Genomic DNA, 25,533 nt, shown 5'->3' with positions numbered 1-25,533 from the left:
CACATTAGGTTAGCTGCTGCGCATCTGGCTTAGTTACAGACTTCCATTCACGCTGGAGGTGGGGGGAGGGGAGAGCGTGTCTCCCTACGCTACGTGCGCCGTGGTCCGCCCCTTCCCCTCAGATCTGAAAGGAAATTCTACTCACGCCACTATCATATTAGATTGCAAACCATCACCCTCGACTTCTTCTCTCACTGCACATTGGACTGCTGATTTAGCATGTGATATTGATATAAACACGTTAACTGACCATTTTCCCTCTTCTATGAAGATCCTTCAATCAGCCTATCTCCAAGAAGTCCACTTTAAGACAATACACAGACTTTATATTGCCCCGGCCCAGAGTAAACACATGTATCTTGAGGCCACTGGGGAATGTGCCAAGTGTGGGATGACAAACACCAAATATTTTCATTGTTTCTGGTCATGCAGGAAGATATTGAGGTTCTGGAGAAAGGTCGTACAATATGTCAATGTACTGTTTGCAACTTCAGTAATTATAGATCCCGAAATTGGCCCGCAGTCATACACCCTAATACTAATATCTATCTTTTGACGATCATTCTTACCCTATCAAAGAAACTAATACTGATCCACTGGATCAAACCCTCAGCACCTACTATGGGTGAATTAAAAGACAAGCTCTTCCAACTTCTCCTGTTTGACATTAGATCCCTGAAATTTGCCACCCCAGTGTATAAAATTAAATTTCACCAAAAATGGGGCCTATTCATAAATCAACTAAACCCAGAACTAGTTAGAATGGCTAATATATCAGGCCATACTGCTAGTCAAACCCAAGATAGGTGTGCCTCTGGTTGATCGGAGTGATTGGCCTCTTTTGCCTTTGGAGAAGAGCGGTATCCCTCATACACCTCTTACTCTTCCAGAGTAGTCTTGTCATCACCTCACAGACCTATAAGAAGAAAGGAACCCATACTACTCCCAGCAGGAAAATATCTATTGACTCAGATTCTGACAGTTAGGAGTATAACTGTTGCTTAGACTCCAGAAATGTATCATAGTACCAGTCTCATCCCTTCACCCATCTTTCCTTCTTGTATACTAGTCTTGTCTCCCCGTTAATAATTGAATAGAAATATATGAAAACAGCACAGCACCCCAAAGTTTTCTAGTTAATATTACTAAGTCTTGAATGAATAATAAGTTCTTGTTAGGATGTGTCAAGGAGAATTTTCCCCTCTTTTTAGTATACTAACACAGGCCAAGGAGGTCTCAACATACGGCTCATTCCTGTTAAATATACGCTGTGATAATTTCTCTGTGTTTATTTTCGTGTTTCCACGCGTTTATGATGTAAAACCTAATAAAATCTTTACACCAAAATAAACTCCACGCCAACCTGGATAGTGGGGGTATGAAAGGCTTGGTAGGACGCGTACCGCGTCTGCTCGCCACGCTTCGGGCGGGCGTGGATAGTGGAATAAACAAGGTCGACAGCTGTTACGTTGACAAGTGTCATTGTTATTAGGTTTAATAGTGTTTTGCACACTGCACCCCTATGTACCCCTATACCCTACTAAATTTAGATGCACCCTTGTTAGCGGTTTGCGGAGCATCTAAATTTAGACGCTAAAGCATCTAAATGAGCAGTTTGCCAGCGCTGTACTTAGATGCTATAGCATCTAAGTAGTAGACGCAAAATTCAGACGCCCCCTTTGTTAGCGGTTTGCCAGGTGTCTACTTTAGATGCCCCCTTTGTTAGCGGTGTGTCGGGCTGTCCATTTCTCTGTGGAACTAAAAGTGCCACAATGACCTGTCAGCGATGGGCTGCCTTGGAGTCAGCGTAGCGCTGCTGCCGGTGCTACGCTGATAACGTAGCTTAGAGAAGTAAGGCAGCCCGGTGTGCCGGGGTGTCTATTTCTATGTGGAACTACAAGTGCCACAATGAGCTGTCAGCGTTGGGCTGCCGCGGAGTCAGATTACGTAGATGACATAGATTACAGAAGTAAGGCAGCTGGCGAGCTGCCAGGATTCAAACAGTCACTACGCTGATAACGTAGCTTAGAGAAGTAAGGCAGTCTGGCAAGCTGCCAAGATTCAAACACAGAGTGGCATGCGCTGCCGCCGTGAAACTAAACAAGTACCAAAGTTTGTTGCAGACTTACCAGGGTTATTATCTTTAGCGAGTGCTGCTGCATTCTCTTGTGACTCTGCTGCCTTTTCTGCTGCCTTTTCTGCTGCTTTCTTACTTCTCTTCTTATTTTCCTCAGCTTGCTAGATGACGGAAAAAAAACAGAATCAAATATTAATTGTGACATATGGGTAAATGTATAAGGCAGTTATAAGAGTGGAGAAGTGTGCCAGTGGAGAAGTTGTCCATAGCAACCAATCAGCATTGAAGTAACATTTATAATTTGGATACTATAAAATTATACAAAGCAGCTGATTGGTTGCCATGGGCAATTTCTTCACTGGCTTACTTTCACCCTTATCAGTGTGTTGTACATTTACCCTAAATGTTGTGTCCATGTACATTACATATTTATACTTACGCTTTGCAGTTTTTTCTTTAGTTCGAGAATTGCTGCTTGATAGCCCTTAGATGTAGCATTCAGGTAATAGATACTCATCCTAAACAAAACAGAAATAAATAAATGATCATGATAAAATAGAAAATATATAAAAGGAAAAAGCACTAAAAAAACATTGTTTACAGATCTTTTTTATATCTTAAAGCTTTTTCCTTTTACACATGTCACATATTTTACATTTTATGTTTAGAAGTCAATTTTTTCTATTTTAACCTTTTCATTATTTGAGCTGCTTTCACTAACAGCAGGGATTTTATAACCAAATTTAAATAAATGAACATGTCAACAATTTATTAGCTGCCCTGAAAATAGCAAAACAAGTTGTATGTAGATCCTCTGTATGTTAGTTGCAAGCAAAGTCAGGGGTCTAATCAGTGGCGTAACTAAGGGCCGCAGCCCCCGCGGTGGCGGGGAGGCGCCGGGGGTCTGCGGGCGCTGTTGTTTCTTCGCCAGCTCCCCACTGCTTGTGGGTGCAGCGGGGAGCTGGCAGGGGGGTCCGTGCGGAGCGGGGGTACCTGTGGTCAGGGACTCGGGAGAGCCTGGAGGTCCCTGCGGCGCTGATTATGAGTTGCCGGGGTCCCTGCAGCAAAGTGGAAATACTGCGCTACCGCCGTGCGGCGGCGCGGGAAGTGCTTCTATCTTTGAAAACACTGGCCGCGGCCGCACACTGATTGGCTGAGATTCAGCCAATCAGCATGCGCCCAGTGTTTTCAGAGTCAGAAGCGCTTCCCGCGCCGCCGCACGGCGGTAGCGCAGTATTTCCACTTCGCTGCAGGGACCCCGGCAACTCATAATCAGCGCCGCAGGGACCTCCAGGCTCTCCCGAGTCCCTGACCACAGGTACCCCCCGCGCCGCACGGACCCCCCTGCCAGCTCCCCGGGGGGGGGGGGTCTTGTCTTTTAACGGGGGGGGCAACGATATTGTCCCGGCGGGGGGGAGCAAAATTTTCTGTTACACCACTGGGTCTAATCGAATAAGTTTGAGGGTAACATATGAACCAGTCATGTGATGATGATTGCATGAAATCCTACGTCTTGCAGGAAATCAGAATACATACTGTATAGTAGTTTGGAATATTGACATGAGTATAATTTTGATCCTGTTGTTTGACTACTGCATTTTCCTGCAGCTAATACTCCTGTCCACACAGTGTTTTAATACAGAGCTTCACCACTTTGGACAGTCAACATCATCATAAACATCATAAACATCCATTCACATGCTGCGGGGGAACACCCACATCATTCAATGGTCGGTGACCATTACATATGCGTCCACCCTCGGGAAGAAATGGGCTGGAAGCTGACATCTGGTGGTCAGCTGCCTGCCCCCTCCACCCGGCATCACGGCCTCATTAGCATGAGAACGCCCACCGTTCTCATGGGAACGCCCATGAAATGCTGGGTGTTCCCATTTGGTAATGTACACCCAGTGCATGTACATGCGCAGAAATGCGCACAGCCTGACCTTCGGTGTGCAAAACCAGAATGCTCCCCCTAAGAGGAAAGTCTAGAGATAGAGTGCTGTGTCCCTCCTGGAGCAGGTCATGTTGGAGGTATGCATATACTGCTACATATAAGCAGTATACTTGGTGGCGATGTGTCATTCAAATTAGTTTGTTCACATAATCACATACTTAACTGGTTTTGTACTTACTGCCATGATCCTTAAGATATGAGGAAGTGTCTTAATAAACCTTTTGCATTGCATTGCTCTATGGGTAATATGGTGTGGTCATTGACTTCAATGACTTGTTAATCTGAAAGTGTTACCCCAGCCATCATTCAATAAAGGAAATGTATCTGCTATACTATAAGCAAACATGCAATGCTGCCAGAAGGCTTTTGAAATGTGCTCACAATTGGACTATGTATTGGGGACATAACAGCATGTTTTGTAAAGTATAGATGTTTCCTCATACACTATTGCTGCAGTCACACCTAACCTCTCTGTTCAGCGCACCAGGTCCTGTGGGAATTGGCTTATTCTAAGCATTTTTTCCATCTCTTTATTGCTCAAATGTGCTTGTTACTTGCAAATGTCTGAATCCCTATACAGTATATGAAGAGCTACGATGCAGCAGCTTTTGTCCCACCGAGTTCCATTGTGCTTCGTATACAGATAGAGGGCGGGATTCTCTAAAATCCGCAGCCCTCTTCGCCGGCCACCGCATTTCTAATGAACGCATATTCTCTAAAATATGCGGTCATTAACGCAAGGGACAGCTCTTGCGGTAAGAGCTGTCCCTTGCGATGCGGCGCCGTTGCTGGACTTCCGGGTCTATGACCCTGGAGTCCGTCTGCGCATGCGCAGACTGACGCGCCGGCTGCAGGGCATGCTGGGAGGGATCCGTGACGGATCCCTCACACACCGCTGCGGTGAGAAAACCATAGGCTTCTGCAGGGAACCGCCAGCTTTTGCTGGCGATTCCCTCCGCAGCGGTGACACTGCGGAGGGAGGTTAGAGAATACAGAAATGCGGTAAAAACCCCGATAACGGGGTTTTTACCGCATTTCTGTAATAGAGAATCTCGCCCTCAGACTGAATTGCACACAGATATACAAGTGTAGCATATGAAATTAATTATTGCAGTCTCATCTTGCAATTAAGACTTGCATTTGAGCAAAAAAGACGCTATACTACTCAGTGCATATTATGCGTTTTCAGGTTAGATGTATGATTAAAACACACTATACACTTTAATATTAAGTCCTCAGTTTGTACAGCACTGCAGTAGTTCTATTCATTAAAAAATACATTCTGGGGGGGCATGGCCTGGCACGCAAGCGGACCAGACGCACTCCACGGGTGCTCCCACCGCCGGGCTCCTTCAACAGCCCAAAAGCTGCTTTTGAGAGGACCTAACCCCTCCACAACACTCACGCCGACTGCCCCATCGCCTCCGGCTGCGACAGGTCCCCGCCCCGGAGCCGGGAAGCGCTTCTAAGCGCTTTTGCGGGTTGCGGCCTGGTCCGGTAGCCGGAGCCGGGGGCTCGATTTTGGAGCCGCGGCGATCGCGCGGCCCTCAACCCCCAGCACTGCAGGACGGAGCGGCGATCCCCAGCAGGGACGGTCCCCGCACAGCACCACCCTAGTAAGGGGTCATCATCCCCACACAGGCCTGCTTTAGAGACACTGTGCTGCACAGACAGAAGAGAGTGCAGCAGCCATCAGAGGTGACAGACTGTGCCTCCCAACGCATAAGGCTCTACCCTGTGGACCTGAAGCTGACTGTGAGTACCCCTCTAAGAGTGTGCCTACAGCCTCTCAATACCCTGCGCCCCCACTTCCCAGCCGGCATCTACACCCACAACCCCACAGTCACTGGAGCCCACCACCTTCCTTTGAACCCCCCCCCTGGAGCTCCCACAGAGACCACTAAAATTGAGCTCAACCCACTGCCCTTTAACACAGCTTAACCTAACTTTGCTGGACAGCTTCATATCACCCCCACTTTGGGGACCATACTAAAAGGTCCACGCAGCCTGATTTCTAACTGACCTGTTACAGGTCCTATAGCAGCTCCAGCACACCCTAGTGGATCTAACGCAGATTTTTGCATCCCTATTTGTACAAATGTGAGCACTCGGACTTCATGGCTGCCACTACTTAATACCGGAACTCCAGCAACTACCATGCCTTCTTAGCCTGAGTCAAACACCCCCACGGTACCATCCTTTAACTGTACCCTAATTTCCTTTTTTTTTTTTGTGTGCCGTCAATATCAACATGCCCGCTAAGAGACCCAAGGACGCTGTCCCGGCAAAAATTTCTATGTCCTCGCGGAGATCCTCTCAAATCCCTGCCCCCCATTCTAGCCCCCCGAAGCACATGCCCTCCCCCCTGGGAGTAATCGAGGAGCTTACCCCTGCAATTGGAGTGGCAGGGATAGACGCTAACTCAGATGAACCGGTGACGGTAAAATCCCTATGCCAGGTTTTCTCGGCATTCCAGGCTGAGATAGCCAAAGATCTCAAACTAGCCATTCGAGAGGTCAAAACTGAGCTAGTGGCAATAGGCGACAGAACAGACCACCTAGAGCGGAAAATGGAAGAACTGGTTGCGTCCCACAACGACCTGATATCCTCATACGATCAACAACAACAGGAGATTACCCAGTTTAAATCCAAGCTGGCGGACTTAGAGGACAGGTCCAGACGTAATAACGTGAAAATCCGAGGCATACCCGACTCTGTGGCCAACTCTGAGCTTGAAGAATATGCCGTCTCTCTCTTCCGCAAACTTCTCCCCTCCACAGATCCCAAGGAACTGTTGATAGACCGCATACACCGCCTCCCCAGACCTAAGACGGTCTCCGCCGACCTACCCCGGGATACCCTCCTCAGAGTTCACTTCTTCACGATAAAAGAACAACTACTGAGAGCGGCACGTGAGCAAAGGAACACTGACGTCTTGGGCGGCCTCCAGCTGTTTCAAGACTTCTCCCCCGCCACCCTGGCTAACAGGAGAGCATTTGCCCCCATTACTTCGGCACTAAGATCCCAGGATATCCGGTACCGCTGGGGGTTCCCAGTCAAACTGATAATATACCATGATGACACCTCGTACACCATATCTTCCCTGGATGCGGGGATCAAGCTCCTACTGGAATGGGACATCTCGATCACAAGACCTCCAGAACCGAGACGCCCGCAGTCCATGCGCCAGGAATGGTCCAACACCTGAAAGACTGTCCCTCTCCACGTTTGTTCATAATTGCTGATCCATGGACCCTACGGCCGTCCCCCCTGCTCCCTCCTCCACCGGGATGAGGACTTAGCGATGAGTATACTCTCTCTATTTGTTTAGCAAAGCAGGGCGCCAGACGCCTAGTCCCATGGTTATAGTTGTAACTTTTCTATTTTTAGTTAGTTATATGTTATGGTATTTGATAGTACATTAGACAGTTTATCATAATCTTATACTATCTACCTCTGATTACTTAGATGTGTCAAACGGTTTCTTTGTAATATTCTCAGGTTTTATTACAATATAATATGCTGGTTTTCCCCCCATTATATGTTTATGTTTGTTTGTATAACTATGAGTGGCGGCCTTGTTTTCTCTCCCCGCTCAAAACACAGGCCACCCCCCTAACCTCTAGTTACTACTGCACGAGTTTCTCCCTCCCTTTCTCTCCCCTGCAGTAGTCATGCGGGCCCAATTACTGGACCCTTTTGTTTTGCCTTTCCCTTTTTCTTACTCTTCTCCTCGCTCTCTGTCCCTACCCAACTCCACATCTTCCCCCCCACCCCCCCTCCCTGTAATGGATAGCAAAGACTGCTGCCCTAGCCCCCACCAGACCAGATGCCCCCCACCCTTATCGTACCCCCTTAAGCCCCTGAATGCCTAAGTTCCTATCACTCAATGTTAAAGGTCTGAACTCTCCCAATAAGCGCAGGCTTGCCCTTACATATTTTCACAAGCAAAGGGCGGATGTGGTTGCGCTCCAGGAGACACATTTTGCCTCTCCCAACCCCCCCACCTTTAAGAACTCGAACTATCCCGTAGCCTACTATGCTAACGGCCCATCCAAACGAAATGGAGTAGCAATCCTGATTAGCAGCCACACCTCCTTTGTCCATCAATCCCAAATAGCAGATAAGAATGGCAGATATCTAATCCTGACGGGTCTCCTCGAGGACAAGCTGACGACCATTGTCTGCATATACGCTCCTAACTCCAACCAACTCCCCTTCCTGCGCAAACTACTCTCTCTAGTTAGGAATTCCGCCAAAGGCTCCCTCATACTGTTAGGAGACTTTAATCTGACCCTAGACCCCTTGCTGGACAAATCCCGACGCCCCGCCACCGGCCAATCTTCCTCCAATAACATGTCCTTAGCATTCCGCAACCTTTTGCTAGAATTCGATCTCTATGACACCTGGAGAACTTCTTACCCCACCGGACGTGAATATACGTTTTATTCCCCAGTACACAACACGTACTCTAGGATCGATTTCATCCTATGCGATAAATGGGCTTTGCAGCACACCACCAAGGTGGACATCCTCCCAATTACTTGGTCTGACCACGCGCCAGTTCTGTGGCAGTGGGATTTCCAACCATCTAAAATCCCCCCCAGACCATGGCGCCTCTTCCCACACTTACTGTCTGACCCCACCGCCAAAACATCTATTCTAGCATCCATCAACTCCTATATGTCTCATAATGCACCACAGGACACCTCTGTGACCACCCACTGGTGCGCTTTTAAAGCGGTCACCAGAGGGGCGGCCATACAAGCGGGAGCAACCCTAAAGAGAAGGGCCATTGCAACACAGAAAGCCCTGGAGACTAAGCTGGGTGCCCTGGAATCACAAAATAAGTCAGCCCCATCGAATCTCCTGAAGAAGGAGCTGGCCAACATACGTGGCCAACTCCAAAAACTTCTCCTGGCGCGTACCCAGTCCGCTCTGAATAGATTAAGACATAAATTCTATCTCTCCAGCAACAGATCTGGCAGAATGTTAGCCCGCAAATTACGTACCCAACAAGCCAGGAATAGAATCAAATGTATAATCTCCCCGTCCAAAGAGAAATTTAGCAACCCCAAAGATATAGCCAACCAATTTGCAGACTATTACTCCAAACTGTACAATCTATCTTCAGACCCTTCCACACCACAGCCCACCAGTGACACTATCTCAAGTTTCCTACACGACCTACAACTCCCTTCCATTACCCCGGAACAATTAGACTCCCTAAATGCCCCCTGGACACAGCCAGAGGTTCAATCGGCCATTAAATCCCTTCCCCGCAACAAGGCCCCTGGACCCGACGGGTTTATTACAGACTTCTATATCACCTTCAGCGACCTTTTATCCCCATACTTGACGAATCTTTTCAATGAACTGTCCTCCACAGGTCATGCTGCCCCAGAGCTCCTAGAGGCCCGTATAGTAACCATCCCGAAACCAGGCAAAAACCCGGCCTTCTGCCAAAATTATCAACCTATCGCACTATTAAATACCGATATTAAGCTATTTGCTAAACTTATGGCGCTCCGTATTAACCCCTTCCCGACATTTGACGTACATTTACGTCATGGTCGGGAAGTACTTCCCGACACATGGCGTAAATGTACGTCATGGATTTAAACTGTCACCGCGTCTATAGACGCGGTGACAGTTTAAACATGTCTGCTGTCCCTGACAGCAGACATGTCCCTGCATGCCCAGGGGGGGCTGCGATGCCGCCCCCCCGTCGGCGATCGCTGTGATTGGCTGTTCAGTGTGAACAGCCATTCACAGCGTTTTCTGTGTCACCGGCGAATAACGTTCGCCGGTGACACAGGGATCGGAGGTGATTGGTGCTGTAAAGTACAGCACCAATCACCGCGGGGTGTAATGGTGACACTGGTGTCACCCCACCTCACCCCGCCCGCCCCCAAAGGCCGTGATTGGTTCGTCGGACCGACGGACCAATCACAGCCATGGAGGGGGGTTTAAACTAACGGTGACTGCACTGCAGACGCCATTCCGGTCTGGAATTGCGTGCAGTGCGGTCACCGTGCCTAGCTGCCGCGATATACTGACCTGAACCTTGCCAAATACTTACCTGATCACTGCCTGGATCTTGCTACTTCTTGTGACTTCCTGTGCTGTGTTGTGCTGTGTTGTGCTGCTGCAGTGTCATCGAGTTATAGATAGAGAGAGAGAGATAGAGAGAGATAGAGAGAGATAGAGACAGATTGTGCTATATATTTTTTATATAACTGACTGCTGCCCCCCCTTTTGTGCTGATCAGTATAAATTAACTGATCAGCAACTTTTTGGGGGCGCAGGTTTTTTTTTTATATATATATACCTGTCAGTGCTGCTGCTGCAGTGTCATAGAGTGATAGATAGTGAGAGATAGAGAGATAGAGAGAGATAGTGACAGAGAGTGATAGAGACTGCTATATTTTGTGTCTGCTGCCCCCCTTTTGTGCACCCCCAGCAACTTTTTGGGGGTGCAGGGGTTATTTTTCATATATATAACTGTCAGTGCTGCTGCTGCAGTGTCATAGAGTGATAGATAGTGAGAGATAGAGAGATAGAGAGAGATAGTGACAGAGAGTGATAGAGAGTGCTATATTTTGTGTCTGCTGCCACTGCCTTTTGTGCTGATCACTATATCTGAGGTGATCAGCAACTTTTTGGGGGTGCAGAGGTTTTTTTTTTTTATATATACCTGTCAGTTGCTGCCAGTTGCACTGTCAGTTGCACCAAAGGTTGTGCACCTGCTGCCCCTCACTGGTAATCAGTGTCGCATCACTGATCACCTTTTTTTTTTTAGGGTGCTGTGGGGTCTTTTTTTAATTTTTTTTTACACACACTGTGATTTTGTGGGTGTCCTGTGGCCACTGTGCGCTGATCAGTGACGTACATCACTGATCAGCTTTTTCGGCACAGGGTTGATCTATTTTTTTTTTTTTTATCAAATTCCTGTTGCCTTTGAGCGTTGTTCAGTGACGGACGTTACTGACCAACATCTGTGCTCAATTTTTGGCGCAGGACCTTTTTTTTTTTTTTTTTAACCCCTTCAATTTTTTTTTTTTTAACCCCTTCAATTTTTTTTTTTTTTATTGGGATCAAATTCCTGTATAAAGTATTTTTTTTTCTGCACTACATACACACTACACACTACATACCCCCCGGGTTTAAATACAGTTTGTACCCCCCCCCCTACCCTATACACGTGTTGAAACATTTCACTACCAGTAACACAAAAATAAAAATGGCATCCCAAATGTCATCCCAAATGTCATCCCAAATGTCATCCCAGTCATCCAGAAGAATGTATTCAGCGGAGGAGGCATATGCCATGCTTGCCTCTGACTCTGACACAGCCAGTGAGGCAAGCGGGGAATTTGAAGGATTCGTCTTAAGCTCCTCTTCCTCCTCTGGTGATGAGGGACCCCCTCAAAGACGCCCCCGTAGAGCAGCTGAGACCCCCCCCCAATAATTGATCTCGTATGGACCCCACCACCAGACAATTTTGAGCCCCAGGTTCCTGAGTTTTTGGCCATGCCAGGAACCCAATTTGATTCCACAGGTCTCAGAGAAATTGACTTTTTCAAATTATTTTTCTCTGATGATTTTATAAATTTAATGGTGGACCAAACTAATTTATATGCCCAGCAGTTTATTGCTCAAAACCCCACGTCATCATTTGCTAGGTGGACCCCTGTAGATGCAGTAGAGATGATGACGTTTTGGGGTCTGGTGTTTCATATGGGCATAGTAAAAAAGCCAGAAATTAGGCAATATTGGAGTACAGATGTTCTGTACAGCACCCCATTTTACCGTATGGCCATGACCCGGGCTCGATTTGAGACGATCCTTAAATTTTTGCATTACAACGATAATGCACAGTGCCCACCCAGAGATGATCCCACCTTTGACCGGCTATTCAAAGTCAGGCCGGTCATTGATCATTTTAGTGCCAAATTTGAAGAGATGTACATCCCAGATAAATTCATTTGCATAGACGAGTCCCTTATACATTTTAAAGGAAGGGTTAAATTCCGCCAGTACCTTCCCAGTAAGAGTGCAAGGTATGGCATAAAAATGTATAAGCTGTGTGAAAGCACCTCAGGGTACACTCACAGGTTTAGGGTATATGAAGGGAAGGATTCAAGAATTGAACCGCCAGAATGCCCCCCCTCCCTCGTAGGTGTTAGTGGAAAAATTGTCTGGGATTTAGTGCACCCCTTCCTGGATAAAGGTTATCACCTCTATGTGGATAACTTTTACACTAGCATCCCCCTGTTTAAGGCCCTTGGTTCAAGAGGTACAGCAGCTTGCGGTACTGTGCGCAAGAACCAAAGAGGCCTCCCAAAAACGCACATTGCCCAAGTAATGAGAAGGGGTGAAAGCAGGGGAATATGCACCGAAAATATGTTGTTGGTCAAATATAAGGACAAGAGGGATGTCCTTATACTGACAACAATTCACGGAGACAGTACCACCTCCGTCCCTGTACGAGGTACCAGTACCCACACCTCAAAACCTAATTGTATCCTGGATTACAATAGGTACATGGGCGGAGTGGATCTTTCAGATCAGGTACTGAAGCCGTACAGTGCCCTGTGGAAAACAAAAATCTGGTACAAGAAGCTGGCCGTGTATATCATCCAGATGGCACTGTATAACGCTTACGTGCTATTCCGTTCTACCGGCCAGAGGGGGACATTTATGCACTTTCAAGAGGAAGTCATAAAGGGCCTAATATTTGGGAACAAGCAGGCAGAGGGCCCCAGTACTTCTGGTACTGGCCCCCGTATTGTACCAGGGCAGCATTTTCCTGATGAAATCCCCTCCACTGGAAAAAAGGGCAGGACACAAAAAAGGTGCAAAGTTTGCTATAAAAAGGGAATAAGAAAGCAAACTATTTTCCAGTGTGACACTTGCCCCGACAAACCCGGCCTATGTATAAAGGAGTGTTTTAAAATATACCACACATCTATGGATTATTAGGTTCATAATTTCACCGTGCTTCGGGGGTCTTGCTAATGCCACATAGCACCCACCATTCATTCCACCAGAATCTGAGCCGCAAAATCCAAAAATCACTCCTGCCATGCACCCAACTGGTATTTTTTGGTCACATGTGAGGCATTGCCGTACTCGGGAGAAATTGGGGCACAGATTTTGGGGTGCTTTTTCTCCTTCATACCTTCTGAAAATGAAAAATTTTGAGCCAGAACTGCATTTTTGTGTAAAAAAATGTAATTTTTCATTTTCACTGCCCAGTTGTATCAAAATTGGTGAAACCCCTGGGTGTTTGAAATGTACACTATACCCCTAGATGAATTCCCTGAGGGGTGTAGTTTGCAAAATGGGGTCACTTGTGGGGGGGTTCCACTGTATTGGTGCTTGGGGGGTCTTGCTAATGCGACATAGCACCCACCAACATTCCACCAGAATCTGAGCTGCAAAATCCAAAAATCACTCCTTCCCTTCTGAGTCCTGCCATGCACCCAAATGGTATTTTTTGGTCACATGTGAGGCATTGCCGTACTGGGGAGAAATTGGGGCACAGATTTTTGGGTGCTTTGTCTCCTTCATTCCTTGTGAAAATGAAAAATTTTGAGCCAGAACTGCATTTTTGTGTAAAAAATGTAATTTTTCATTTGCACAGCCCAGTTGTATCAAAATTGGTGAAACCCCTGGGGGTTTGAAATGTACACTATACCCCTAGATGAATTCCCTGAGGGGTGTAGTTTGCAAAATGGGGTCACTTGTGGGGGGGTTCCACTGTATTGGTGCTTGGGGGGTCTTGTTAATGCGACATAGCACCCACCAACATTCCACCAGAATCTGAGCTGCAAAATCCAAAAATTACTCCTTCCCTTCTGAGTCCTGCCATGCACCCAAATGGTATTTTTTGGTCACATGTGAGGCATTGCCGTACTGGGGAGAAATTGGGGCACAGATTTTGGGGTGCTTTGTCTCCTTCATTCCTTGTGAAAATGAAAAATTTTGAGCCAGAACTGCATTTTTGTGTAAAAAATGTAATTTTTCATTTGCACAGCCCAGTTGTATCAAAATTGGTGAAACCCCTGGGGGTTTGAAATGTACACTATACCCCTAGATGAATTCCCTGAGGGGTGTAGTTTGCAAAATGGGGTCACTTGTGGGGGGGTTCCACTGTATTGGTGCTTAGGGGGTCTTGCTAATGCGACATAGCACCCACCAACATTCCACCAGAATCTGAGCTGCAAAATCCAAAAATCACTCCTTCCCTTCTGAGTCCTGCCATGCACCCAAATGGTATTTTTTGGTCACATGTGAGGCATTGCCGTACTGGGGAGAAATTGGGGCACAGATTTTAGGGTGCTTTGTCTCCTTCATTCCTTGTGAAAATGAAAAATTTTGAGCCAGAACTGCATTTTTGTGTAAAAAATGTAATTTTTCATTTGCACAGCCCAGTTGTATCAAAATTGGTGAAACCCCTGGGGGTTTGAAATGTACACTATACCCCTAGATGAATTCCCTGAGGGGTGTAGTTTGCAAAATGGGGTCACTTGTGGGGGGGTTCCACTGTATTGGTGCTTGGGGGGTCTTGCTAATGCGACATAGCACCCACCAACATTCCACCAGAATCTGAGCTGCAAAATCCAAAAATCACTCCTTCCCTTCTGAGTCCTGCCATGCACCCAAATGGTATTTTTTGGTCACATGTGAGGCATTGCCGTACTCGGGAGAAATTGGGGCACAGATTTTGGGGTGCTTTTTCTCCTTCATACCTTCTGAAAATGAAAAATTTTGAGCCAGAACTGCATTTTTGTGTAAAAAAATGTAATTTTTCATTTTCACTGCCCAGTTGTATCAAAATTGGTGAAACCCCAGGGGTTTGAAATGTACACTATACCCCTAGATGAATTCCCTGAGGGGTGTAGTTTGCAAAATGGGGTCACTTGTGGGGGGGTTCCACTGTATTGGTGCTTGGGGGGTCTTGCTAATGCGACATAGCACCCACCAACATTCCACCAGAATCTGAGCTGCAAAATCCAAAAATCACTCCTTCCCTTCTGAGTCCTGCCATGCACCCAAATGGTATTTTTTGGTCACATGTGAGGCATTGCCGTACTCGGGAGAAATTGGGGCACAGATTTTGGGGTGCTTTGTCTCCTTCATTCCTTGTGAAAATGAAAAATTTTGAGCCAGAACTGCATTTTTGTGTAAAAAATGTAATTTTTCATTTGCACAGCCCAGTTGTATCAAAATTGGTGAAACCCCTGGGGGTTTGAAATGTACACTATACCCCTAGATGAATTCCCTGAGGGGTGTAGTTTGCAAAATGGGGTCACTTGTGGGGGGGTTCCACTGTATTGGTGCTTGGGGGGTCTTGCTAATGCGACATAGCACCCACCAACATTCCACCAGAATCTGAGCTGCAAAATCCAAAAATCACTCCTTCCCTTCTGAGTCCTGCCATGCACCCAAATGGTATTTTTTGGTCACATGTGAGGCATTGCCGTACTCGGGAGAAATTGGGGCACAGATTTTGGGGTGCTTTTTCTCCTTCATACCTTCTGAAAATGAAAAATTTTGAGCCAGAACTGCATTTTTGTGTAAAAAATTAAATTTTTCATTTTCACTGCCCAGTTGTACCACAATTGGTGAAACCCCTGGGGGTTTGAAATGTACACTATACCCCTAGATGAATTCCCTGAGGGGTGTAGTTTGCAAAATGGGGTCACTTGTGGGGGGGTTCCTAAATTTTAGCATCTTATGGTGCCTAGAAACCTACATGGTGCCTAAAAAATAATCTCATAAAAAGGAGGCTCCAAAATCAAGTAGGTGCTCCTTCTATTATGAAGCCTGTGGTTTGGTCAACGTGCAGGCTAGGGCCACATATAGGATATTTATGAAAACAAAAGAATTGGGGGAATCAATTTTTAGTCACATTTCTCTAGTAAAATGTACTGTGTTCCTTAGAAAAATGTATTAAATTTGCAAATCTGCAAAAAAAATTTTTTTTTGAAATTTCACCTACACTTTGTTTTAATTCCTGTGAAACACCTAAAGGGTTAACAAACTTCCAAAATGCTGTTTTGAATACTGTGCGGGGTGCAGTTTTTGAAATGGCATCATTTATGGGGGTGTCTCACATACAAGTCCCTCAAAGTCACATCAGAACTGAACTGGTCCCTAAAAAAATCAGTGTTTGAAATTTTCTTGAAAATTTGAGAATTTGCTATTCATATTGTAAGCCTCCTAGTGTCCAAAAAAATTAAAAGGAAGTTGAAATAATGATGGAAACATAAAGTAGACATATGGTCTATGTTAGTTATTAACTATTTTGAGTGGTATGATTATTTGTCTCACAAGCAGAAAATTTAACATTTTGCAAATTGCTAAATTTTCCATTTTTTTACGACATTTTGGTATTTTTCACAAAAAAACACAGACTGTATCGACCCAAATTTACCACTAATTTGAAGTACAATGTGTCACGAAAAAACAATCTCAAAATCACTGGGATAAGTAAAAGCAAAAAAAAGTTATCCCTACTTAAGTGATACATGTCAGATTTGAAAAAAAGGGCTCTGTCAGGAAGGCAAAAACTGGCTCTGTCAGGAAGGGGTTAACCAAATTCTGCCCTTGCTGGTGCACCCGGATCAGGCGGGATTCGTCCCGGGGCGTCAGGCCTCGGACAATACCAGAAGAGTGTTTGATCTGGTCGACTCTCTCTCGGCGGAACAGCACCTCCTCCTCTTATCATTGGATGCCGAAAAGGCATTCGATAGACTAAACTGGAAATATATGGAGGAGGTGCTGTTGCACTTTGGCTTCAGGGATCGGATTCTCACATCAATCCTATCTTTATATGGCTCCCCGTCAGCCCGGTTGTTCACCAACGGCTTTGTTTCGGACCCATTTAAGATCTCAAACGGCACTAGGCAGGGCTGCCCCCTCTCCCCGTTAATTTTTGTTCTCTCCATAGAACCTCTGGCCGTCTCCATTCGCAATAACCCAAATTTCCCAGGTCTGCAAAAAGGATCCAGTAACCATAAACTTAGCCTATTCGCAGACGATGTACTCCTTTTTGTGACCAACCCTATTACCTCCCTTCCGTCTCTCCACTCAACACTAGCTTCATATAGCGCAGCCTCATACTATAAACTTAATACTACTAAAACTGATGCCCTCCCGATAAACATCACCAACTCACTGCAGCAACTGAAATCCATATACAAATACAATTGGCAAACCAAATCAATAAAATACCTTGGCATACACATTACCCCCATTATGGCAAATGTCTTTGATGCCAACCTATCCCCCCTCCTCACCTCCCTTGCCGCCCTTTCCAAATCCTGGCTCTCTTTTGAAATTTCCTGGTTGGGACGCATGGCAGCTTTTAAAATGTCATTACTTCCTAAACTAATGTACCTGTTTCGTACCATCCCATATATCTTCCCTAAAAAGTCCTTACAACTTGCCACTTCCATCCTGACAAAATATATCTGGGCAGCGAAACCCCCGACTATGGCCCGCTCCAAGATGTCAATCCCAAGAGCCTTCGGGGGACTTGATCTCCCCGATCTGTTCCAATACCAAGCAGCATGCCTACTAGCCCCAATTAAGCATTACACTGACCCTTCTTCCCCCAGGGCATGGGTGACCATCGAACAAACCCGCTCCCCCCTTATCCCATTATCAGATCTCCTCAAGATCCCGCAACATGTTAGACCCAACCTCCCGAACCTGCTTCCATCCACTATAGCTTCCCTTCATACGTGGGACCAACTTATGGCCTCGCTCCCCCCTTCGAACTCTCTTATAGCCACCTTACCTATCACCACAGTAGCGAAATTGATACCCAACCTTCGACTGACGGTCTGGAAAGCCCATGGGATTAAAACCCTAAGCGACATCCTGGAAGCCCAGTGGCGTCAAATATTTCTATCTTCCTACACAATGTCCCGCTGCCTAAATCACACTGAGATGCATATCAAACTCATCAATAGGCTCTACCTAACCCCCGACCGCCTCCATACCTTTTGGCCTTCCTGTTCAAATAAGTGCTGGAGGCAGTGTGGCGGTGTGGGGAACATATACCACATCTTTTGGTCCTGCCCAAAACTCCGGGAGTACTGGAAGGAGGTCTTCAGCCTAGCCTCCACAGTCCTCCAGACGCCTATTACTCCCTCCCCCCATATCGCCCTGTTCCACATCTACCCCCAGGATGTTCCGACACAGAAAACTTATGTCCTAGGGCATATCCTCATCGCTGCTCGGGCCAATTTGGCACAGCAATGGAAACAACCCTCCCCCCCTTCTCTCCTTAAGGTTATCCTGAAGACTAACCATCATTATCTTATGGAAACCAATGCCCTACCCCTCTCCTCCAGACCTCCCCCCCTCACTCCCGCTGGCTGCCTTGGTTTATATACACCTCGGAGGGTGATGGTGCTGGTCACCTCCCCCCCGATACCACTCCTATTTCGCCACAATTCAATCTGACTGAGCTTCCTGATGCCTCCCCAGTTCAATGTCAGCCCCGCAGCCCTGCTCCCTCTACCTCCTATAACTGAGAGTCCATTAACCCTAGGCCACAGAGCAGCAATATACAATGTACAATAATAATCAGTGCTTGTGTTGTATTGTTTGAATTTATGCCGTTACCGTGGATCACTCTGCGCAGTGATATGTTATGATCTATGTCTGATTTGTAACCCCCCTTATGTTTGCTATCCACGCCCCTTCCCCCTCCCCCCCCTCCTTCCCTGGAATGCCCCCTTTTCTTTTTTGTACCCCATATAAATTTTCTGCACCAATAAAAATCTATTGATGGAAAAAAAAAATACATTCTGGGAAAAGGCAACAGAACATTAATTACATTATTCTACATGTGTGATGACATCACTGTGTCTGATGGCACAATTATGTCATCACACATGTGTAGAAATAAATCTGAAGAGCATTTTATGAGGAAGAAAAGTACCTTTCCTATATCCTCCATTCTGGCACCTACCCCTATTGAAAGATGGAGACTCCTCTTTCAAACTAGGTGCCCTCTTGCAAGATATATGGTGTTTAGCATTATCATCACACACAGTTACCTACTGTATTATACTGCTGCTGCACACAAACTAAGATGTCCAGGGGAGAACTTTCCCATCTTCACCTTTAATAAACTTAGGGGTTAGCAGCAGAAGTAGTAGTAGTAGCATTAAAAGCTGTAGTAGTAGAAGAAGTGATAAGGCTTGCTCTCAAATTTTGGGGGAGTTACTACTTTGTGTGGCAATACTAAACTATTTTGTACGTATCAAATAAAACAATTACTACTATATATACTAACCTCTCACCTAGGTGCCGATTCTGTGGGTGCTCAAGGGCCCGAGCACCCACGGACATTGAAGAGCACCCACGGGCCTGAGTCCCGCTGCTGGGCCGCCATATTAACTTGCTAATTCGCGGCTGCAGCACCCACATTACCGGACCCGCCACTGGGAAACAGTATGCCGGGAAGAGTGTATTCTGTCTGCGGAGTACCTGCACTGTGGAGGCATTTATGTACCTGCACTGTGGGGGCATTTATGTATGTGGAACTCTGTTGCTGTAATTTGAATATTGGAGACTGTGCTCCGTAATATAAATTGGTATTATTTTGTGGCCACACCCCTTCCCAATGAAGCCACTCCTCTATATTTTTGGCTTGAGCACCCCCCAGCAAAAACATAAATCAGCACTTATGTCCTCTCATTAGTATACTTACACCATAAGCAGGATGAAAGGTAAAATAAGTCCGGGATTTGAGGCATAGCCGAATACTTTTGCAATCATTGAAGGAAAGTCATTCTGTAGGGTCTCCTGTATAACTTCAAACATTCTCTGCTTTCCACTAGTAAAAAATATGTATACATATTATAATTATTAACCATAAAACAACGCACACCCCCATCTAATTGATACAATTAGAAGCATTTCATACCTCTTTCACAATGCAGCTCTTAATCGGTATATTGCCTTTTTTTTGCCTTTTAAAACGTTTAGAGCTGCATTGTGAAAGCTCCAGGGTGCTTTACCCGTTTAAGAAATACTGGTATTTCTTAAATGGGTAAAAAGCAGTGTCCTACCTGTTTCAGACCCATTTTTTTGGCAGTGTGAAAGGGTCTGAAATGGTATTTAGGACGCTGGCCTAGTGATTACTGAGCTGGTCCCGCTCTGTACATATCTAATGAGAGGGAGCCAGTGCAGTGAATATTTAATGAGCGGGTCCCTGCCCCCCTACATATGAAATGAGCGGGTCTGCTCATTACATATGCAGGGGGGGGGGACACGCTCATTAAATATTCACTGCACTGGCTTCCGCTCATTACATATGCACAGAGTAGGAGCTCAGTGGCTATAAGTGTGCCGGAGCCCACCTGCCGCTCCACACATTTCTGCCTGCCGGACGGATCCCCGCTCCGGACTCCGCCCTGTTCCTGGGGCAACCAACATCAGGTAAACACCATCATTGCCAATTAGTGGCCCAGTGCTTTCACACCGCAAACCTGCTTATACCCGGTATAATACTGGGTAATATGTGCCATAAGCAGTGACTGATAAAAAAAATCCTTTATTTTACGTTTTGTTTCATTTGTATTTATTCATAAGTTTCCTAATACCCTCTGAATGAATAAGAGACACAAGCAAATGACAGTACTTATCTGTGTGTATTTCAAATATTTAGAGAAAATCCAATGGTTTGTTTAACTTTCTACACTAATTCTGTGGTATTCACTATCACTGGGTGGTGCCACCAACCCAAACATGTCAATGGGAATATGGTGAAGTGGAGGAGGACCCATTTGCCATAACAAGGTTGGTATACAGTACTCTGGATTTTGAGGTGTTCGCCACCCTGGACCTAGGGGCCTGTGTTTCTATTAGGGGAGCTGAGGGCTGCCTAAGCATGAAGCAATATAAGAGCCCTGACTTAGGGTCAGTAAAAGTTCAGGCAGTGAAAAAACTCTGTTCAGTTTTTCTGCCTAGTGATAAGGTTGGCAGAAGTAGTTAGCCTATCAGGAGTTAAGGGGGAGGGTACATTATAGCACTACTTAAGCTCTAGGAATCATGTGACCTCCACCTTCTTACCTTTGGAAGTGCTGGTATCCTGTGGGTCCTGCGCAGATCTGGTAAGTGCAAACTTTGTTCAAACTTCTTGATAGCATCATGCCTAGGCCTAGACGCTCTGCTCCCCCTCCCCGCCGTTTGGTGGATGCAGCCAGGCCCCTAGCGGGGTACAGGTGGCCCAGGGTAAGAGTGGTGAGCGCTGGGGACAGTGCAGAGGCTTTGCCTGCCCCCTTAGGGAACCCAGTCGATGGGTTAATAATTGTAATGGCTCCCCCTTCCCCCTCTCCTGCTCCGGCGTCGATTGCGGTGGCGGGGCCGGCTATTGAGCAGGCCAGGAGCCTGCAGAGCTCCCAGCCAGAAGCGTTGGTGGCGAGTGGGCTGGAGACGGAGGGCTCCCCGGCGGGGAGCGTCTCCACAGCTGAGGCGCAGGACGCGGCGCTGACTAGCGCGCGGCCTGGGCTGACAGCGGATGACGCGGCGGTGACGATGCCGCCGCCTCCCGCTGACGGAGGTGCCGGGCATGAAGCGCAGGCCTCGGCTCTGGTGAGCGCGAGGCCTGGCGCTGTGATTCAGGCGGCGGGGACGTCCTCTGGGCCGGCGGAGGCTCGGGGGTCCCCGGCGCTGCAGGGACACAGGCCGGAGCAGGGGGCTGATGAAAGTGCATTGTCTTCCCTTGCGGGGAGCAACAGTGTTTTGCGGGTGAGCACCGCTATGGGGAGTGAGGAGGTGGGGGAGGCTGGTTTTGGTGAAGGGGGAGGGCTGGCGGTGGATGGCCAGGCAGTCCCTGGTCTGCTTGGAACAAACATGAGCTCTGCAGGGTTAAATGTGTCTGCAGGATCCACAAATGTTGGTCCTGCACTAGGGGGTTTGAGTAATCTCAGACCTCAGTATATGGTGGGGATGGGGGGAAGTGGCTTGGCTCCCCCCAATTCTGGGGCTAGTCAGGGGTTTTTTGCTGAGTCTGGGCCAAGGCTTATGGGTTACAATTCCATGACGGGGCAAGGGGGTGGTGCACCAGCGCCACCTACAGGGGCAGGAGTGGCAGGAAATGTTTTTTATGCTAGTAGCTCCGTGGCACTTCAGTACAAATGCAGGGACCTGCATCGAGTGGTTACCCGGGGTTTTCCTCAGTGGGGGGGATTACGTCATCAGCAGCCTGGCAGGGGGCTCATTCCCTCTCAATGCCACAGGGCCCCCCCATGTCGGGTTGGCAAGGGCAGTGGGTGCCCCATAGCTCCCCGTATTTTCAGTCTCCCATGGGGGGTGGCGGGCAAGGGGTGGTGTCCCAGGGAGGTCCCTGGAGACCTGTGTTTTCCACGGGTTATGGGTTTCAGCATGGAGGAGGGTATCAGTCGGGGAACTTGGGCCAACATATGTGGGGGCCCATGGTTCCACATGGGTACAGCTCACCCAGTTCAGCGGGCTGTGTTTGGGAGCAAGGGGCAAGGTATTCGGGGTATTGGCAGCCTCAACTGGGTCAAGGTTACGCGTTTTCTCCCGGGGCAGGTGTGGTTGGGTACCCCCAGACCCCGCGGGGATATGGGAACCCGCCCAGGTTTGCTCATCCACAGAGGGTTCCGCCTTCAGGTGCTGTTGAGATGGTTCCCCCTGCCACGGCGGTAGCTCCGGCCTCCGCCGGGGCCGAGGGGGATAGTGTTTTTTCTCCCCCCCCCCTCTCTTGTTGTGTCTTCACAGGCGAGTGCGGGTGCAGCGACAGCATCAGCATCCAGGAGAAGAAGTCGGGAGGTCAGGGTTGAGCAGAGGACAGCCCCTGAATCGTCTGCAGCAGTTTCCGGGTTGGCCGTTGCGGCTGACGAAGCTCCAGGGACATCGGGCACGGGTGAGTGTGCGGGTCATTCATCTTGTGATTCCACAGATAGCGACACCAGTAGCGTGGGGTCGGATTCCCCTCGGCGCCCGCGTAAGTTAGCCAGGATGATTGCGCGTCAGGTTGCTAGGGTTACCACAAAAGACAAGCCTTTGGGTGCAAGCGCTGCTCCTCCTCCTGCGGAGCCACCCCTGTTCACCGAAATGGTTCATTGTGCGAACACAGCGGTCACCAGGGGCATCCGTAAGAGGATGAGGGAAAAGATTAGAAAGGGGAAGTATGTTGATATTTTTACACTGACTGATGACATGAAGCAGGCTTTTGAGAAGGCAAAAAAGGCCGATGGAATGGGGGAAAATGCTTTTAGAAATTTTCACCAGTGGCTCAAAGGGTTTTTAGTTTTTGCAGCCTGTTATGCCGAGACGAGGGTGGCGGAATACCCCAACCTTATAAAATATTTGTTTTTGGTACACGAGATGTATTTGAAGACAAAGGGGTATTCCTGGCGGGAGTATGATGAAAAGTTTTGTCGTAAACAGGACGGGAACGGGGTGTTGCCCATGGGGTTTAAGGATGTTGAGGTCTGGTTGGAGGTCACGCAGCAGACCAGGCCTTTGGGTGAAGGTTCGGGGAAAAAGGTGGCGGTGGCGCCAGCTCAGTCCCCCAAGGTAGCGGGCAAGGGCAAGTGTTTCGCTTACAATGAGGGAAAATGCAATAGGGGGGCGAATTGTCGTTTTCGCCACTCCTGCAGAGTTTGCGGGTCCAGTCACCCAGCAAAGGATTGCACCGCAGCCCCATCTTCCAAGGCAGGTGATGCCAGTGAAGCCGCTGGAAGTCACAAGTAAGGCCCCTTCGCCTATAGTGGTGGCTGAGTTAGACCGGTGGCTTAGGAACTACCCGGATCTTGAGGCTGCCAGTTTTTTGTTGAATGGTTTTCGTTGGGGTTTTCAGTTGCCGATCGAGGGTTCTGTGCATGTTGTTTCGGTTAGGAATTTAAAATCGGCCAGGGATTTTCCTCTCATTGTCCGCCAGAAAGTGGACGCGGAAATAGCGTTAGGGCGTATGTGCGGTCCATATGCGTTACCGCCAATACAAGGTTTGTGCATTTCTCCGGTAGGTGTTGTACCCAAGAGCACCCCAGGAAAGTTCAGGTTGATCCAACACCTATCTCACCCCCACGGTGGGTCAGTTAATGATGCCATACCGGAGGAACTGTGCAGGGTTAGGTACCAGTTGTTCGAGGAGGCCTTGCAGTTAGTGAGAGGCTGTGGCCGCAATGCGTTGTTAGCAAAGGTAGATGTTGAAGCTGCTTTTCGGTTGTTACCAATACACCCGGATTCCTTGCGGTTCCTGGGTTTCAAGTTAGGTAGCGAGTTTTTTGTGGATAGATGTCTACCTATGGGGTGCTCGGTTTCTTGTGCATATTTAGAGAGGTTTAGTTGTTTTTTGCATTGGTGCATTCAGTCGGCATCAGGGCAGCAGGGTATTGCTCATTACCTTGATGATTTCCTGTTTGTGGGTCAGGGCGGGAGCAAGGTTTGCGAGAAGTTATTGGAGGTTACTGAGAGGGTTTTTGGAGCGCTAGGGGTGCCCATAGCGGAAGGGAAAACGGAGGGTCCAACCCATTGCCTCAGTTATCTGGGAATCGAAATCAATTCCGAGGCGGGATGCTGCCGGCGGACAAGGTTCAGAAGCTGTTGGGTCTTATTGATGACTGCCTGGGTAAGCAGAAAGTGCGGTTAAAGCAGGTACAGTCGTTATTGGGATCTTTCAATTTTGCGTGCAGGATAATACCCATGGGCCATGTTTTTTGTCGCAAATTGGAACGGGCAACAGCTGGTGTTGCACGGCTCCATCATTCGGTTTACCTTTCCAGGGAAATCAGGGAGGACTTAAAGGTTTGGTCCTCGTTTTTGGTTTCGTTCAACAGGGTGGTTTTGTGGCCTGCACCTCCTTGCTACAACAGTGCATTGCAGTTCTTTACGGATGCTTCAGGCAGTTGTGGGTTCGGAGCCTTTTTCAGGTTGGAATGGTGTGTTTCGAGCTGGCCGAAGTCCTGGGTGGATAGGGGTTTTACTAGGAACCTGCTGTTATTGGAATTGTTTCCCATTGTCGTGTCCCTGGTGTTGTGGGCCCGGGAGCTTGCTGATAGGCAGGTAGTTTTTAGGTGTGACAACATGGGGGTGGTGCACGCAATAAACAATCAGAGGAGTTCATGCCCGTTCACCTTGCGGTTGCTCAGGCATCTAGTGTTGCAGTGTTTGCGTTTTAATATTAATTTCTCTGCCAGTCATGTGCCCGGCATTGATAATAAAATTGCGGATGCATTGTCCCGATTTCAATGGGAGAGGTTCCGGGAATTGGTACCCGGGGCGTCTCCAGTGGGTTTGACATGCCCGCCTTATGTCTGGCAGATCATCGAACCGGTTTAGTGGGTCTGGCCAGAAACGCTTTGGCTCCTGCCACACAAAGGGCATATGATGCAGCATGGAAGGATTGGCAGGCCTTTCTGTGTAGGTATGGTCGGGAAGGTGAGTCCATGGAAGACAGGTTGGGTGTTTTTGTGTGGGAGCACTATGAGGCGGGTAG

At 47.7% G+C, this 25,533-nt stretch overlaps 1 protein-coding gene across 1 annotated transcript in view; it reads right to left on the bottom strand.

Moving 5' to 3' along the window:
• Positions 1-424: 424 nt before the first annotated feature.
• LOC146075556 (transmembrane channel-like protein 3) overlaps positions 425-25,533 on the bottom strand; it is an 81,485-nt gene continuing 56,376 nt past the window's right edge. Inside the window, exons 17-20 of the mRNA XM_083184901.1 lie at positions 19,774-19,899; positions 2,517-2,595; positions 2,130-2,238; positions 425-447 (exon numbers count right to left, since the gene is read on the bottom strand). Coding sequence (XP_083041027.1) covers positions 425-447; positions 2,130-2,238; positions 2,517-2,595; positions 19,774-19,899 — 337 coding nt within the window. The remainder of the gene's footprint in view (positions 448-2,129; positions 2,239-2,516; positions 2,596-19,773; positions 19,900-25,533) is intronic.

Source organism: Crinia signifera, chromosome 1 (assembly GCF_055691185.1).
Source record: "Crinia signifera chromosome 1, ASM5569118v1, whole genome shotgun sequence".
Classification (NCBI taxonomy): Eukaryota; Metazoa; Chordata; class Amphibia; order Anura; family Myobatrachidae; genus Crinia; species Crinia signifera.
The sequence above is the reverse complement of the archived record's forward strand: the minus strand, read 5'-3'. Positions and strand labels throughout refer to the sequence as shown.